General features: G+C 34.1%; 1 protein-coding gene across 1 annotated transcript; it reads left to right on the top strand.

Moving 5' to 3' along the window:
* The first annotated feature begins 274 nt into the window (after positions 1 to 274).
* LOC127095369 (uncharacterized) lies at positions 275 to 12,451 on the top strand. Its single transcript, XM_051034073.1, has 5 exons — positions 275 to 296; positions 482 to 525; positions 629 to 661; positions 746 to 837; positions 12,220 to 12,451. The coding sequence occupies exons 1-5, from the start codon at positions 275 to 277 to the stop codon at positions 12,449 to 12,451; spliced, it is 423 nt and encodes a 140-aa protein (XP_050890030.1).
* The last annotated feature ends 6,811 nt before the right edge of the window (positions 12,452 to 19,262 follow it).

Raw genomic sequence — 19,262 nt, 5'->3', positions numbered from 1 at the left:
ACTACTGATGTGATACAGGCAAAACATTGCATTGACTACAGGTTCTCTTTGGTGGATGAATTGTTTTGCTTGCACTGCTTGAATGTTGTTAGCAGCCTTCATCTGTGTTGAGTAATGATGTTGTTGGTTCAATCATTTAGATCAAATGCAAGGATGCAAGTGGACAACACTTCTACCTCCAGGTCTACTGCATTCCCTCCATGCACTGCTTGTGTCCAAGGCTGGTAACACTGGTGTAGATTGATTTTGTAGTGGTTTGAGTGTGGTATAAGCCATGATGGACATGGATAATGCAGGTTATGTTGGAGATTACTGCTAGGCTAGAACTAGAACTTCCATGAGCTTGTGGTATTGTTGCAGGATACAACATTGGCAATCCTTATGGCCTGGCTTGCAAAGTGGTTTTGTTGATGCCTTGGGATCCCAAATGTGTTGCTTGAAATTATGTTGGCATGCTTAATATTTTGTTTAACTGTTGCAGGTAATATGCTTCAAGATGATTCCAACAAAAGACAACACCATCTGGTACTCAGGCTGTATAATGATTGATGGATCCTTGCCAATTGTTGGGGTGCTACTTAATCTGTTAGTTCTATAAGCTTGTGGACATGGCATGACTTTGCTATAGAATAGCAAGGAATGGCCTGCTGCTGCAGCTAAGGTAAGATTGCCTTGGTTCATGGTTTGGTAGGATTTGGATGAACTGGTATTTGAATTGACTATGTGTGTTAGGTTCATTATGCAGAGTTTCATTATATGTGTCAAGACTGAGTTGTTTGAATGGCTTCACTGCAGGTTGCAGGGGTTTGGTTCACGTGTGCTGCAGCAAGATATTAGGTAAGGCAATGTGCAACATGATGTTGAACTAACTGTTATAGCAGCAGGGCTATCATGTCATGTATTTCCATTGGCTTGATCATATACTTCCATGGTTTGATGTCCTGTTTTAGGTTACAGCCAAGGGTGATAAGCAAACCAAAGCCAATGATCATTGATTCCAAAATGTTAAGGCAACATGGAGTGCACCATGTGACTTACTTGCAATGGAAGCAAATTAAGAGAAAAACCATTAACAAATATGAAGATTGGATGAATCATTACATCAAGAGGCTAAGCCAAGTTTGGATGATCAAGGGCAAATGAGGGTTGACTTTGGTCAAAGTTGACCAAAAAGTCAATTGTTGACAAAAGTCAACAAATGGTCAAAATTGTATTTTCTTTGTGATTTCTTTGTAAGTGGACATTGAATCAATGGTTATGATGGAATTTGGGTTGACTTTGGTCAAAGTTGACCAAAAAGTCAATCGTTGACCAAAGTCAACAATTGGTCAAAAATGTCAAGACTTGTATTTTCTTATGTAGAATCAAATGTAATGGCTTAAAATGACATGAAATGGATTGAAATGGATTAAAAATGGTTTGAAATTGGTTTTACAATTGGTTTTTGTTTATGACTTAAATGCTTGACTTTGAAAAAGAAAATAACTTGACTGACAATATATGTTAACAAGGCCATGAAATGAGGGTATAAGATTAGGGTTTGAATGGGATATCCATGAATCAAATGGCATGATTAACAATTGGATTATGACACAAGAAGATTGGTTGTTTGAATGACCAAGACCATAGGGGTGTCAATAATCACATGAGCAATACCATGACTTTAAGCCAGGACCCATGCCCATAGAAAATCAAAGTAGGGTTAGGCCAAACATATTGATAAAAGGTGAATTTTGAGGGGTCATGGATGCACAGTTAGGCCACCAAGTTCATCTGATTCACCATCTCCTAGATTAGGGTTTCCCTGAGGCTTACCCCTCAAGCAAATCTTTTGAATCAAGCCATAAGCTCCAACCATCAGTCCTCTAGTGTGTGAACCTGCATTAGGGTTTTGAAGACCAAGATAAGGCCTAGGGAAGCTCCATGACATCATGTCTTGAGGAATTAGGGTTTTGAAGACCCTAGAAGATTGCCTGGTGAAGCTTTTGTTGAAATCAAACCTTCACCACCATCATTAGGGTTTGATACCCCCCATGTTGGTAACATGGTTGGCCCATGTCCTTGGGCTTTGATATCCATACAAGCCTTATCTTTATAAGCCCAAGTTTTCTTCTGAATCCACGAGGAATGATGTATGTGGGTGAATTATGAATGTATGCAAGTGATCTCTGATCAAGTGATTGGACTAATAGGTGAGAAAAGGGAAGGGCAAATTTTGGGGTACAACAGTGATAATCAAGTTACATTGCACATTGCTTCAAATCCAGTCTTCCATGAGAGGACCAAACATATTGAGATAGACTGTCACTTTGTCAGAGAGAAGATTGAATCAAGCGACATCGCCATAAGCTTTGTCAACTTTAATGATCAATTAACATATGTGTTTATAAAATCCTTATAAAGTCCCATAACTAATCATATATGTTCCAAGCTTGGTGCATTTGACTTATATGATCAGGCTTGAGAGGGAGTGTTGATATTTGTAAATATATATTGTTAAGTATTTGTATATATAGAATAGTACCACATTGACTATGTTATATAATTAACTGTAATCTCTCTCTATATAATATAATACAATCTTCATAGTGTGTTTTAAAACACACAGTTTAATTTAAATGCCCATTACTCTCTCTCATCTCAACATCTATATTATTTTGTATTGTAGTCCCAAAATGTTTAAAACATGTGACTTGTGGTAAGATATGATCTCCAACTTTCACTTCTAAGTTATAAATGCTTTTCATTTTACTGAATTTATATTACATAAACTGCATCATACTTCTACTTAAAAACATTTTCATAATTTATAGGGGTTGAGAGAAACATATAAGATGTAATGAACAACTTATAAAAGTTGCACTTTTTATGATACTCATATAGTTTTAATTGGGTTCATGTGTGCCAACTCAATTTTATGATACTCATATATATTTCACTATGATAAAAGATTCTCGTGATAAATTACTTAACTCAAAAATATAATTTCTCTCTCTTACTTTTACACTTTGAAATACATAAAATTAATACTTTGATCTTATAAAACTAAATTTCTGATATTTTGGTAAATCAACTTTGACTAAATTTATGAACCCCAGAATCCTTGTCTTACAATCCCAAAATCCTTATATAATATGAACAAAATATCATCAATTGAATGTAAAATAACAAATACATTGAATATATATACCACAAGCTAATGTGCATTAAAGGTAGCTTATAAATGAAAGTATAAGATATTTGACTATAACCAACTTTTAACTAACTCTCAACTAACTAATATGTGTGAAGTCTTATTTTGTAGGCCATGGAACATGCTTTTGATGGCGACAACTATTAAAGATAAACATGTCTTTGGTAATGACAACAAGACTTTGAGGATAACCAAAGAGAAATTAAATATGAAATAAAATCATTATGGTTTAATGAAATTGACTAACTAATGATGGCAATCAAATGGAATACAACTCATGCTTCATATCAAGCTCAAGCAAGTCTCTACAAGGATGAACTATCTGACAAGTCTTGAAGTATATGAATGTCTACCTCAATATGTCTTAAAGTATATGAAGTATCTAATAAGACTTAACTCTCTGATCATGTCTTTCTCTGTGACTCCTACTTTTCATTCATTGAGGTGTTCTCTAGAGGTATGTCCTTGCATGTTGTGCTCCTTTGTCTGACTTCAGGTGGTGACAATCATTTGTGTAGTGACCATGTATATTATGATATTTGCACCTTATATTTGGTTTGTTCCCTGTTATATCTCCCATGGGGGTAAGGGTTTGGGAATAACCTTGGTGTTGTTGCATTTCCCTAGTTTATTCAGGGGGAACACTTATATTTATTTATTTTATTGTTTGTATTATCGCTTTCATCTTTGATTTATTTTCTATTTGTTGAGTCACCTTTGTGATTGAACCTATCAGAGTCAAGTTTGAAAATATTCGATTTTAGCATGCACAAAACTTTGGTTAAATTTGATATTGATCATGATATTTTTTGATCAACTGCATTTGTAAGTGGAATGAAAACATTTTATGTTTTTGAGTTTGATTCAATGTAAAATCTAAAAGTGCTTTTAAAACCATGAAAAATTGAGATTTTATATGTTTGATTTGAATCATGGAGTTTTCACACATTTCATGATTCAAATAAAATTGGACAGAGGAAAAATTGGGACATTTGATTCAAATCATTTTTTACACATGATTTGAATCATTTTCCTGATGTCCACTTCTGTTTGATTTGATTTGAATCAAATTTGGAACATGATTCGAATCACACACTTTTTAAACAATTTTCAGCCATGGCTGTTGCATTTGATCTGAATCATTTTTTGTACATGATTTGAATCATGTGGCTCGTGATTCAAATCACACTTTCCTCTGATTCAAATCAACTGGCATATTTTTAAAAATTCTATTTTCCTTTTATTCCATTTCACTTGCTTATTTGATTCAAATCATAGATTACTCTCGATTTGAATCTAACTGACATTTTCAACCACTTTATGTGCTTAATCTCATGCACATATAAATTTTTTTTGTCATTATTTCTCATATAAGTTATATCATTCTGATAATAATTTTCAGTGTGATTTTAGTGAAAAATCAATTTCCTCTATTTTGAGAGTTCAAAGTCTTGCTACAAAATTCTTGCATCTTTAACTTCAATTTGGTTCAGATCTTGATAACGAGAGATTTGTAATTGATTGGAGGAGAAACGTTCTTTAAACTAGTCATTCTTGGAGATCTTGTTAATTTTTTCCAGGTTGTTAGCAAGCTTGAGGTGATTGTCAATGGTGATAACGAATTCCATTGAAAAGAAGTAGGTTTTTCTCTTCAAAATTGCCTTACTAGTAACTGTGTTGAAGGCTACAGATAAGGCATAGTTCTTCTTAAATATTTGGACAATTCACCATTCAAGAAATCAGTAGGATCAAGGGGTTGATTGCTACACACGGAGGCTAGCTTTGATTAGAATTTGTGATATTTGAAGACTCAAGAAATGTAATTTGATTAAAGATTACGTAGAAGAGTTTAAGTGTGTGTTGTATATAAGTCAATATCCAAATAGGAGATTTTATTTTTTAAACTATATTGTGGATTGGTGATTGTATAACTCTTGAAATTAATTTTCAAATAATAAGTAACTATGTAGATTTCAATGGGAAATCATTGAAGAATGAACATAGGCAAAGCGAGGACGAACACCAAAGCACTAGAAATCTTGGTATCATCTCTCTCTCTCTCTCTCTCTCTCTACATATATATATATATATATAATATATATATATATATATATATATATATAATATATATATATATAATATATATATTATCTCCCCCTCTCTCTCTCATTCTCTCTCTCACACACATTATTCCATTTAATTTCGTAGTATTTTCATGCTTAGGTTTTTCAATTCCTCCATAGTTATTATTTGTTCATTGATAGCAATTTATTAGTTAAGCATTATGTTTTGTTGGAATTGGATAACTTGTTAAGCTAGATTGGTGATTAAGTTTTTTTGAAACAAATTGACATTAGATTTCCATTCATTGAATCATTGTGTAAACACTTCTTATGAATTATACAATTGAATCAATTTATAGCAAGTGTTTCATCATAATCATCATTGATATTTATGAAATGATATGTGTTGACTTGATCAATATTTGAATAGTATAATTTTTATTTTCGCATCAAACCTTCTACTCACAAATTAATTTTGAAAGCACTCTAATTTTGAAAATGGCAGCTGAGTTTTAAATTGGGTCTATTCACCCCTTATATACCATTTTTACACTTTCATATTCACATTCAATAATTGGCATCAAAATCTAGTCTTTTGATTGTGTCTAATCGACATCCAAAAATATGTGAATATGTAGGAAGATGATGATCCTAACAAAGTGTATAATAGAGCATCTGTTTTCAAAGGCAAAAATTATACTTATTGGAAATCGATCATGTCTGTACACTTGTTATCGGATGACAAAATAATATGGTGTACTGTCACCGAGGGACCATTTATTCTCAAGGATGATGACGACATTGCTAAACATACAAAAGATTTGGTTGATTCTGAAACCAAAAAGGCTTCATATGATTTGAAAGCGAGGAACATACTTATTTATGTTTGCTAAAGTGTTCTATTCGATTTCACATCATACGAGTGATAAAGGTATATGGTATGTACTTCAAACTCTATATGAGGGAACAAATGAAGTCAAGGATTATAAGATCAATATATTTACAAAGGAGTTTGAACTATTTCATATGGAACCCGAGGAATTTGTAGATTCCATGCAAACTAGATTCCTCAATTTAATCAACAAACTGCGAGACTTGGATAAAACCTTTTCCAACAAAGATTATACTCAAAATACTGAGACACATGCGCATGGAGTGGCAACATAAAGTCGTTATTATCAAAGAAGCAAATGATCTTAGTAGTTTGGACATTACAAAAGTGTTTAGAAAGTTAGTCGAGCATTAGAATGAGTTGAAGCGACTCGCCAATGGCGAAGTAAAATCGAAAAAGAAAGAGAAAGGTAAAGAAGAGAAACAAGATATTTCTTTGAAAGCTTCACCTTCTAAAGGGAATACATCAAAGGAAGAAAGTGAAAATTCTGATGAAGAAGTTTCCAAAAAGGAAGAAATGGGTTTATTCTTCAAACACGACAATATATATCTTAAGAGAAACAAGCTCAAGCATACCGATAAATGTCTAGTTTTTAAAATACTCATCCATCCAAGAAATATCACAAGAAAGATGATGATGATATCACATGTTATGAATATGCTAAGTTGGGACACTATAAAGCTATCTGTCCAAGTCTCACAAAACATCATAAAAGTAAAGACAATGTTTTCTAAAAGATGAAGGGGAAATCTTCCAAAGGTCGTGGAGCCTACATCATATGGGAAGAAGAGTTTGAGAGATCCTCCTCTGATTCTTGCTCGGGTTAAGATGATGAGTGTGCCAACTTTTGCTTGATGTCATGTAAGAAAGGTGAAACTTCAAAGGTATATAATTCTTATTCTAAAAATGAGTATACTTATAGTGATTTGTCTAATGCATTCAATGACATGTATGATGATTCCATAAAATCATTTAAGAAAATTTCTCTACAAAAATAAATGATTTCAAAACTTAAAGATGATATAAATAATCTTAATCATGCTTTAAAATCTATCAAGAAAGCGCATACATATCCAGTGGATGAGCATTGTAATGTTTCAGATACTTTAGTTGAAAAGATGTAAGTTATGGAATATGTTGAGTGTCCAATTTTAAAATTTGAAATTGAAACTCATAAGGAACAATTAACACATGATAATTCACTATCTTATACTTATTCTAGTTCTTCGAGTGAAAGAGGGAGGGTTTTTAAAAACCCTTGTGTCACTAAAAGAAATAGAAGGAACATTTCATCTAAAGTTATTTTCCATTGTTATGGAGATAAGGGTCACATTAGACCTCTTTGTCATGGTAGTAACGTTCAAGTTACCAATGGTAAAATGACATTGAGTCCTAAATGTAACTCAACTAACCTTAAAGGACCCAACTAAAATTGGTTACCTAGTTCTATCTATTGTTGTTTTATACAAGAGTGTCTAAGAATCATTGTGGATTCTCAATACAAGTGAAGGGAGATGTATTCAATCATAGTTTTGATTGTATTGTATTCTTTTTGATGTATTAGTGTCGTTATTTCCTAACGTTATTTGTGCAGAAAGTTTAGTCGTAGATCATCGTAGTTGGTATGGTCGTTTCATTCTCCTTTATCTTCGTGTAATTGCATTTTATTTATCTTATTCACATTAATCTTTTTTTGCATTAGAAGAATATGTTCATGTTGCTTTTGATAAGTTCTTGCCCAAAAGACGGGGACAAACATTTGTTCTAATATTTTAGGTCTGATAATAGATAAGTTGATGAACGACAAGAGTTCCAAAGAGGATCATATCCTTCAACAAAGGATGAGGACATTTTAGAAGATAAATAGGAAGGCTTACATGAGGACGAAAAACAAGATACCCCAAACCAGCTACCTTAAGATTGGACAATCGCAAAAGATCGATGTTGGATAAAATTATGGGAGATACCAATAGAGGAAGTTTGCAAACTGAAGCCATTGGTGTAAAAGTGTGGTGTTTACTTTAAATGTGCTCATTGACATAGATGAAAGAGGAGTGGATTTCGATGTAACCAAGTTGTTATACCCTGAGTTTTTCACTTGCACCAACCTAGCATAACCATTTCATTTTTACCATACATCACATCAAGTAAAAAGCATTAATCAGGGTTTAGATGAAAGTTTAAGAGTTATAATGTTTTATCTGGTCTTGATGACATTCATTCAATCATTTATTGATTAAGAAGTCAAAAGACTTGATTTCCTAGTCTCAGTGTATCGTCCATACATCATGTTTCAAAGGTTTAGAAGGTGACAGTCAAAAGTATTATCGTCATCTGAATCTTTGTAGAGTTTTAATTGTAATTGAGAATCATAAGCAAATGGTCTAAAGGCGATTCATTCACATCTGATTGTCTATTCACAAATCCTTAGTTAGTAGGATCAATTCATTTACAAGACATATGCATTTTCTACTATTCACAACATGTATTTCATTCCGTATAACGCTTAAAATGTCAACCTGAATGGTTTTTTGGATCTACAGACATACCAGTTAAATCAATTTTCAAATGTACGCAGAATTAATGGGCAAAAAATTCAAAATCGAGTTTGCAGACTTCAGTATTCTTAATCTATGATTCACGTAGTTTAAGCTAGTGTACTCGTTTTAATTTTTTGACTACTTTTATGATCGCATTTTGATCAGTCTGAGCTTTTTAATCGATCATTTTTATTTCTAAATTTGATCGAAACCTGTATATTTTCGAGAATTTTATTTCGTGTTGGTCATTCTAGTGCATTCATTTTATTTTATTAAGCTTTTTTATGCCAAATTTTAACTCTTTTTAATTCCATTTATTTTTCCCTTTTTTTGCCAAACTAATCATAAAAAATATATAGAACTTCTTAAGTAATTAATTTAATTTGTTTTTGACTTATTAAGATTGTTTGAATTATTGTTTGATTTAAATTTTAAACTTATTTGGTCACTAATTAACCCTTATATGCATACATATTTATTAGTATTATTGTTTAAAAAAAAGAGGAGAAACCACACATGAATATTCTTTGCTTGTGTTCACTAGTCAACCAAACTCTTCACTATTTTTATTTTCCTACCAGACGTACAACATGATTTTTGGTTCACTCTTCAACATCTTATAACTCACATTCATATTATCCTCGTCAAAAAAATATCTCTCTTTTTACAAAAATATTATAATACACGAACGTTTCCTCTCTTCTTCTTTTCCTACACCGCCTTCTTTTTATTTCCTCTCTCTTATGCGTTGAACCAGTTCCCTTTCCTATTTCTTTTTTCTTTTTTTAATTTTATTTTACTTTTCCTTTGTCTTACTATTATATAATATTATTTATTGATTATTATTATTATTATTATTTTATTACTAATATTGTTATTATTATATATTATTAATATTATTATTACTACTATATATTATTACTATTATTATTATTTTTTATTATTATTGATTATTATTATTATTGATTGATTATTCTTATTCTTTATTATTTATTGATTATTATTATTATTATTATTATTATTATTTTTAGTTTAATTAGATTTTAGATTGGGCTTAGGCCCATATTTTACTTTTTTTGCACTCTCTTATTATATTTACACATTTATATTGTGTTATATTTTATTTCTTTTAATAGTTATCATTTAATTTAATTGATTAACTGATTTTTTTTATTTGATTAATGAGTTTTAATGGTTAAATGAATTATTTGATTAATTATTTCATCGGTTCCCGTGTGTCGCGATTTTGGAGTTTTAAATTCATTTTAACTTTCGAAACTGCTTAAACGCATGAATTTTGTTTACTGACCTCTTATAGAGTGATTCCTACATGAATCCACTGTAAGATTGGTTAACATAGTTCTAAATTCATTAGTTTAACTGCCGTTTTATTTCAACTTTAAAAAATTGTTTAAATTATCGAGTTGTTAGATTTTTCAAGTGCGATGCAATTTCGGAATTTTAAATTCAATTTAACCATCGAATTCGCTTAGACACATAGATTTTATTGACAACCTCTTATAGAGTGATTCCTATATGAATCCACTATAAGATTGCTTAACATAGCACTGGATTCATTACTTTAGACTCCAATTTATTTATGATCTATTGTCTTTCACTTGTGTATTTTTATATTGAGTTCCTTGTTGTTTATAGTTTGTTTGATTGACCTTATATTATTAATCGCTTTGTATATCCTCATTCGACAAATTGTACCTCATTCACGTAACGTATAATAATTTTACCGCTTTCCTTTTATTGTGATTAGTTTAGTGTTAACTCAAAGATTAAAATCAATCGCTTTGAGAAAAGAACAAAAATAGTGCGCGATCCAACGTCGAACAATTTTCCCAAATCAAAATCATTTCCACTATCCAAAATTCTCAATCATTTTCAAATCCTCAAACTATTTCATATGATTTTCAATTTAACGCATATCAAAAACCCCGATCAACATCGAGCACCTTTTATCTAATTCAAACTAAATTACATAATCATACTTAAACACTATTTCAAAAGGGTGAAAACGAAGATGGTCTAGAGACTTTAATTCCTCTCTTTGGTTGTTTGAATACGAGTTATCTTACTCGACCATTTAAGCAATCGTTATCTATTAAAAAAATTATAATCCGATTCATCTTCCGTAAACTTATTTTCGTAGAAAACTTGGAAAAAAGGGAGGTGATCTAAAGCCTTCCCTTCCCTTCCCCGAGTACTTGGATATGTTAACATTATCTAAATCCTTTACAATTAAGGATAAAATGGATATGGTCTATAAACTTATATTCCTCTTCTATATTATTCGGATACGAGTTCCCTTATTCGACCATTTGAGTAATCGACTACCAACAAAATACTCAACAAATCAAACTTGTTTTCCATCCTTGCGCGACTTCAAAAACATTTTCAAAAACAAGTATGTTTTATCCATATCGACATGAAACAAATAAATATTTCCACCTCTAAGAGCAAGCAAGCAAGCAAAGGTTTAGTCACTAGATATGTCTAAAAGATCATTCCTTAAAAGCAATCAACCTAGTAGTTCTTTGTAAACAGAACTACGTAGCCTTGAGTTCTCCATAGCACCTGGAGATATGTAGAAGCAGGATTTTGAAATCTTGTCAGACACACCTTTAATAAAAAAACATTTATCTTTTCTTTCTTTTTTTCTCTCTCAATAATTTGAAGAAAACAAATAACATCACACTAACATTCAATCGCAAATTTAACTAAAAGGTCCTCGTTGAGTACAACGAATGTGAGGGGTGTTAATACCTTCCCCTTGCGTAATCGATTCCTGAACCCGAATTTGGTTGTGATGACTATTTTCTTTTTCTTTTAAAGGTTTTATCGATATTTTCTCTTTCGTGCTTTGGAACGAATAAAGTTCAGTGGTGTCTCTGTTTGAACATTTTTTCGCGAGTGTGTGAGTGCTTCGTGAAGGATCATATTTTTCGAGATGTGACACAAGTATAAAGGTATAATTAGATCCTTACTCTATTTAATCGGAAGTAGGCCAGATATCATGTTTAATGTATGCATGTGTGATAAATATCAAGCATTGCCTAATGATTCCCACTTTAATATTGTAAAATGTATTTTGATGTATCTTAACGGAACCTTGTATCACGGTCTTTGGTATCCTAAAGGTAGTGCTTGTAGCTTAGTAGGCTATTCTAATTGTGATTTCGTGGGGTGCAAGTCGGATAGGAAAAGTACTAGTGGTACCTGTCACTTATTTGGAAGTTACTTAGTTTCTTGGAATAGTAAGAAGCAACATAGCGTTGCTCTTTCTAGCGCCAAGGCTGAATATCTAGCCGCTGGTAGTTGTTGTGCATGAGTCTTATGGCTAAAGCAACAATTACTAGACTATAATTTAAAGCTTGGATGCATTCTGATTAAGTGTGATAGTGTTACCTTATATTTTTTGACATAAGTATAAATGGAAAGTGAAAAGAATAAGTATTCCATGTGGAGGTTTGGAATTGAATATAGCCAACTAAAGGTCAAGTTGGTTTAATGTCAAAATAGATGGAAGTCGAAGAACATTGCTAAAGTTCAGGGACTTAGCAAAATTTTGAGTATTCTGGTCAATTATCGCCAGATTGAGTACTATGATATGTTGGCTAAGGTTGGAGTTTATCATTATAATGGAAACAATGTCGACTTGAGTACTACATGTGGAAAGTACTATAGAGAGTGTTGTCTCAGCATCATCAATCTTGGTGATTTTGACATAATTGAGTCAATTCCTGGTGACTAGTAAAAGTAGTTAAGATGTTTGAATGGTGTTGAAAAAGCGAGAATTAATTTGAAAAGAGCGATTACTCGAAGAAACGTGGAGACTCGTCGAAGAAAACAACTGCATGAGATTGAGACGTGTTATGATAGGGTTGGTCGACCATTCATAGGTAGTTATTTCAAATTAGTATATAAAGGGGTTCATGTTCATGTTCATGTTCATGTTGTAAGGGGTATGCAATTGTACTTACGTTTCTATAAACTCAATGTATTTGTGCATTTGGAAAACGAGTGAAGAAAATATATTGCGTTACATATTTATAAATTTAAAACTCTTTTACATTCAAGCCCTTTTTCCTACATTGAGTTACATTTCGATTTCACATTATAGTTCTTGTCATTTTACCCTATTCTGCATTTCGATTTCAGTCACTTTCATTTTCAAACCTTGTATTCTAAATGTTGTTCAAAGTCACATCGTTATTCTTCAAATATTACCCTTTGATTTCAACAGTAAAATGTTATTTAAAGGTTTAAATATACACAAATATGTTCTGATATATTTTCGAGTTTAATCCCTTAAGTATTAATAGAAACTTGTTTTGTTTACCGAATTTCCAAGTAAATAAATTGGCACACCTGATGGGACCCTTTTGTATATCATTTTTACTCTACATTTTGAAAATTACAGTTCTTCATTCTATTTTTAACTTCTCATTTTGTGAGTGTGCATGAGACTAAGGTGTGATAAAATAATAAAGAGACAAGTTAGGAGACCTGTAAGGAAATACGTAAAGAGAATGGTAATTCCCATAAATAATAATGAAGAACAACCTTTAATAACGCTAGGGCAAACACATTCGCCACAATGTCGACTAGACGAATCCCTTCAAGTGCTAGTACTACAGCCATACCATTGACAATGGTTGCGCCAATAATTCTATAAGTGGGGACATTTTTGTCCCTAATACCCTAGAGTCACTCAGTGACTCCTAGACCAATTATGACAACAGAGGCTAGGCCTTTTGCCACAAGTTTTATAATGCCCATGTTGGAACAACCTTGTGGAATGCCAACGTCAATGATGGAAAACTTACATACCAATCTTGCAACATTTGCTAATAATGCCGCAAATATGTATTCTCCAATCTTGGCGTTTGGCTCAGTCATAGGTAACCACGGTCGAACCATGCCACTCTAGACGGGAATGGGATTTGGTTCCCACATATTGCCAATGTTTACGATGAATTCCGTAATGAGACAATAAATGGATAAGAGTAATCATGATATGGTAAATACTCTAACTCAACATATGGGCATGATATTCAACCCATTAATTTAAAATATGAATTAGAGTTACCAACAGTTGGTAACTCAAATGAATAGAATCACTGATTTTTTGGCGCTACTCCAACACAGGTTTGACCTATTATTCAACCCCAAATCGTTAGACAGGTTCGAAATGAATGTGCAGTTTTAAAGGAGAACATAGTAAACCAGGGACATCAAGTTATGCCCTAAGTGGTCAAACAAGAGGTACCTAGGGAGGTAGAGTGCCCACTGTAACACCTCAAAATTTGCCCTCCTCTATTGGGACTAGCTTAGCATATTGCATTTCATTTTTTAGGACATTAGGCATTACATCTTTGCATATCATGGAAACAATAAGCAAGTCATCCTCCTAGGTCTTGCTCAGAAGATAAAGAGGTTAAAAGATTCAAGCCTGAGGGTCCTATTGAATTGATCACTAGCCATCTGAGAGTTTGTGCTTCAATTAGGGTTTCTTGGTTCCTCAAGGAGATTGATCATTATCTTGGTTGAAATGGTACATCATCATCATCAAGGTTCATTGTGCCTGATCATGTTCCTTGAGATTAGGGTTTTGACCTCTGGTCAACCCTAATCAATTGTATTATGCCAATCAGGGTTCTGCAAGGAGATGAGGTCTTTAATGAGATGGGGATCATAACATGGTTATAATGAGCTTGTGAAAGCTAGGGTTTCATTTTGGATCCATTTCATCAGGAGATTGAGGCTCAAATTCATCTGTGCATGGCCAAGTCAACAGAAGTCAACCAAAGTCAACTATGCATTCAATCATGGATTTGAAGGTGAGAGATGGTTAGAAATACCTCATTCATGTCCATACAAGTCTCATTTGACATTTCAAACATCAACAATGAAGAATTTGAGGTCAGATGAAAAGTTTCCAAAAATAGAAAGTGACTTGTAATTCAAAATTGCCAAAAATGGAAAGGTTTTCTCCTCAAGATTACATCATCAAAAGAGCTTCAAATGAAATTTTGTTGAAAATGAAAGTTGTAGATCTTGTTCTCCCATTTCCAAAAAGTCAAAGAACATGAATTTCTCATGTATGGTTGAGAAGATATGGATCAATCATTGTCAAATGGATTTGAACTTCACAAGTGCATAACTTTTGAACCATAAGGCCAAATGAAGTGGTTCTTTTTGCAACATTCTTGTTTTGACATGTACTATCCAAGTCATGCATCATAAGCCATGGATTTTGATCACAAAAATATTTGCATTTTCATTTGAATTTTGGAGGGAAATTTCCAATTTGAAAATGGTGCATTGTTTTTGCATTTTAACACTTGCCTTGGCTCTAAAATAACATTTCATGTGGATTCCAAGTGAATTTCGTGTACTGTAGCATTGGCATGCATGCATAGGGTGCAATTTGCAAATTTGCATCAACACCTCATTTTCACTAATCCTTGGCATTTGGCTTAATTGTGATTAGCAAGCATCATTAGCACAACATATAAAAGCATAATCATAACAGAAAACTTCATTAACACTTCATTTTGCTCAGATCTAGATCTAGTTTCACAATTCTCTTCACTTGGTGCTCTCACTTTTTCATCAAATTTCTCCATAAACCTTGCATTGTTCTTGATTAATCCTTCATCCATAAGCATAATTGGACACTTTGGAAGCAAGATCTATCCATTTTCGAGCTGATTTGAAGACTGTTGCAAGTTACCTCCATCAATGGCAGTTGGATTTTCCAGCAATATCAAGCACGATTAACACTCAAGCATTCATCCAAATCATCATTCAAGAGCTGAGGAGCAACTGTTTGGACTTCTAAGGGCCTGAATCACTCTGTTCCAGTTCTGCACTTCAATTAAGGTCAGAAATCGAATGTCATGATTCTTGAAATTGATGTATGCATGTTGTAGATCATTCATTGGTGGTTATGTTGCGCTTTGTTTCATCAAATTCCATGAAGAAATGACTTAGTTATGTTGATTTTAAGTTTAGCATGTGGAACTTCTCTTGCTCGATCCATCCATGTTAGTGAGAGTTAGGTTAAATTAGATGTGGATTCGTGTTATGCATGGAAAGATGAACACATTGATGTAATCATTTTTGATTTCTGGACAGTTGTGTTCTTGAGCATATGAACACGTATGAATGTTGATGAACACCTAGGGTTTTAATTTCCAGATCTTGTTTAATCTTCATGAGCGCGTTTTGCATGTATTTTCATGTTAATTGCCATGCATTGGTCCATGTTGAAGCTTGCGTGTCAATTTGATTGGTTCAGATTGCTTGCCCTTGCCATGTAGACTTAAGTGAAACGGTGCGTTTCACTTAAGGGTGCCTCAATTCAAAAACGCACCCTGTTCGATCCCTAGCTCAGCCAAATCCAATTAATCCTTTTGCATTTTATTTTCACTTCTTCATTCATTCATGTCATGCCTCTTTCATGATTTTTTTTTTCACTTCCAAAATTCATAACTCCATGAATAATCATCCAAATGGCATGAGATTTTTTGCACTTTGTTCCTCATGATGTCTACTATTTTATGAGTATTTTTCCAGAATTTGTGCTCGGTTGGAATTTAAATTTGCCTAGGGTTTGTGTATGCATATGATATCTTGTACCTTGCTTGCCATTTTCTTTGTGAAATAATGATGGTTGATCCAATGAATGTGAAAATTAACATGCTTAAACTAGACATCTTGCTGGTCATTTTGGTGTTGAGTTTGCATTTTTAGCATTTTTGGTTGTTGAGTTATGATCTGTTTAATGTAGGCGTGACAATGTGTGTCACACCATTGCTTGCTCAACTTGTTGATTTTGTTTCCATGCCAATTAAATGCCAAATGATGTGATTTTTTGCATAATGCTACTTCTGGATGTTAGTATTGATCATGAAGTTTTATAGAATTTTTGGAATGATTTCTGATTTGTTTGAGATTTTCCTTTCTGGCTTGTCATTCGTGGACTTTTGGATAGTCATGAACTTCAATGATTTGTGAAATGCTTGATGTTTATCATATGAACTTGAAATTTTGTACATTGATTCTAGACACTTTGAAGTTTATTATGGCTTTGATTGGATGTGTTTATCATGTGTGGATTCTGTTTTAGGCTTGTGTTAAGTTGATGTATGAAATTGTGCCTCAATTGAGCTTGTTTGTGCTTACCTTGCCTTATGTAATTTATTTTCCATGCTTAGACTTGTCCAAATGCCTTGATTTTTGGTGTGTTGATCATGTGATGTGTTCTGTTTAGCTATGATTTTTCTTGAGATTTATTGAATCATTTTTGAATTGATGTGGATTTGTTCATTCTGTTGCTTCAATGAGCTTCCAACTTGTATGCTTTGCCTTATTTGATTTATGAAATGATTTTGGTGCATGATATGGATGTGGAACCTTTTGGATGATGTTATTAATGGATTGAGCTTGATTCATGTCAATTTTCATGTTCTGTTTTGAATTATTTCTCCCTCTTTGACCCTAGGCCTTGTCCTAGTGGTTGGTGCTTATGTTTGAGCTTTGTTTTCAGGATAAGGAGCATATGGTCATAAGGGAATTGATTCACATTGCTTGAATTGGGTTGATTGGTTGATGTTGACTAACATTGATTTGTTTTGTAGGTTGCTTTTAGCTCATTTGAGTTGAGCTTGTGCCTTGCACATTGTTGCATTGTTTGCTTGTGTACAGTTGACTGTTGACTATTAACTGTCTGTTTGACTTTGTGAATTGTATACTGATTGAGTTAGATTGTTTTCAGGTACATTTAGTTGCTTAAGTTCTTTTGAACTTGCTTTTGCTGTTGCTTGGTTGCTTAACCAATTGAGGTATAACTCACTGACTTCATGTAGTCTGGAAGACCTGTCCTGTTACTTGGGCAGGCACTTGTCTGAAGTCCTCCTTAAGAGGCAATGCTTGTGTTTGTTTATCTTTGTGCCAAGCAGGAAAAGACCTTTGATAAGGCAATTGGCAGAAAAAAGAGATGTGTAGTCCATCTCCTGCTACTCAGTGTGTCATCCACTTTGCTCACACACCTTGTGTTGATGCATTGTGGATATTAACCCAAGATCCATGTTGTGTCAGTCATATGTGGATAGAAGAGTTCCAACTTTCTGAACTCCCACACCTTCTATTTGAGTCAAGCTCTCCCAGGCCAGGGATAAGAGCTGTGAGGCACACCCTTCAGTTCCCATTTCATCTGCTTCACCCTAACTCTCAATGTTAGGGTTAAGAGCTAACATCACCCTGTTACAGTGGCTTGTTTGTCGAGGTTGACATGATCCCTTGACTAAAGCCTAGCCTTGTGTGAGCCCACTTTGTTTGTATATAGTGTGTGCTATTTGTGTGATTGTTTGCTTTGCTTGTGCTGCTTAGGTTTAGCTTGCTCCCTGTGCAAGTTAGATAGAAACCTTAACCTAGGACCATGGTGGATTACATGATAACTATTAGGCTCGAGTCAGGCTCCCTTTTAGTTAGTCATTTCCCAGTCTCTGGTTAGGAGAAAGTTTCTCCCCTGTTAAGGGGAACTACGTTGCCCAGATCCTCATACCAAATGAGGTACGTTGACAGCTATTAGGTCCGAGTTCCCGACTCCCTTCTAGTCTGTGTGTTCACCCTTTTCCTTTTTGTGTGTGTTTGCTTGACAGCTAGCAGGCTCGAGTACCAGACTCCCTGTTAGCTTGTTTGTTCAACTTTGTTGTTGCTTTTGACGATTCAGCGTCCGGTTAAACCCTTTGTGTGTGTAGGAGTCTGACGTAAGTCCAGCGATTGACAGTTGGTTTCCTGTGTGCGTTTGTTGGTTCGGAGTCTGATGTAAGTCCAGGGATTGGCATTCGGTTTCCATGTTTGCCGTTTTTTGTGGAGTCTGACGTAAGTCCGGCGATTGGCAGTCGGATTCCCGTGTGTGTTTTGTTTGGCGTGCGTGAGCCGAACTACGATAGCTCTGATTCTCATTCCAGATGAGATACGTAGGCATAGGATGCGATATCCTAGCGATCCCGTTCCCCTCTTCTCCCACCTGTGTTATTTCTAGTGTGTGTGTGTGCTTTGTTTGTGAGCAGTTTTAGCAACTTTCTTCTTTCCTTCTGAGCGTGGATCCCGTCGAGTACGACGGATGCGTAGGGGTGCTAATACCTTCCCTTCGCATAACCGACTCCCGATCCCATCTCTCTTTGGTCGCGAGACCATGTCTTTTCCAGGTTTACTTCGAGCGTTTCCTTTCCCTCTTTTGGGATAAATAACGCACGGTGGCGGCTCTGTTTGTTTTGTTTTTAGCCCGCCGGTTGTTTTTCGTGGATGCGACAGCTGGCGACTCCACCGGGGACATAGAAGTTGACCTCTTGCTGGTCCATCTTCCCTAAGCGAGTCTCTCCTAGCGCTCTCTAGGATAGTTTAGGTTGCTTGTGTTGCTCTATTTATTGCATTTATGATTATTGTGTTGTATATATATTTGCATAAATATTTGCATTCATCATACTATCATTTTTGTTGTCCTTTGTATAGGTTGGTTCCTCTGTTTGGGGGGGTGTTCTGAGTGGGGC

The sequence above is a fragment of the Lathyrus oleraceus genome, chromosome 6 (assembly GCF_024323335.1).
Source record: "Lathyrus oleraceus cultivar Zhongwan6 chromosome 6, CAAS_Psat_ZW6_1.0, whole genome shotgun sequence".
Lineage (NCBI taxonomy): Eukaryota > Viridiplantae > Streptophyta > Magnoliopsida > Fabales > Fabaceae > Lathyrus > Lathyrus oleraceus.
The sequence above is the reverse complement of the archived record's forward strand: the minus strand, read 5'-3'. Positions and strand labels throughout refer to the sequence as shown.

What these genes read in the sequence shown, in the direction of transcription:
- LOC127095369 (XM_051034073.1), top strand. Translation starts at nt 275, where the DNA reads ATGATGGACATGGATAATGCAG. An exon ending in ACAAAAGACAACACCATCTG is followed by an intron (nt 526 to 628) that starts GTACTCAGGCTG and finishes ACTTTGCTATAG; the next exon opens with AATAGCAAGGAATGGCCTGC. An exon ending in GTGCTGCAGCAAGATATTAG is followed by an intron (nt 838 to 12,219) that starts GTAAGGCAATGT and finishes ATGTCAAAATAG; the next exon opens with ATGGAAGTCGAAGAACATTG.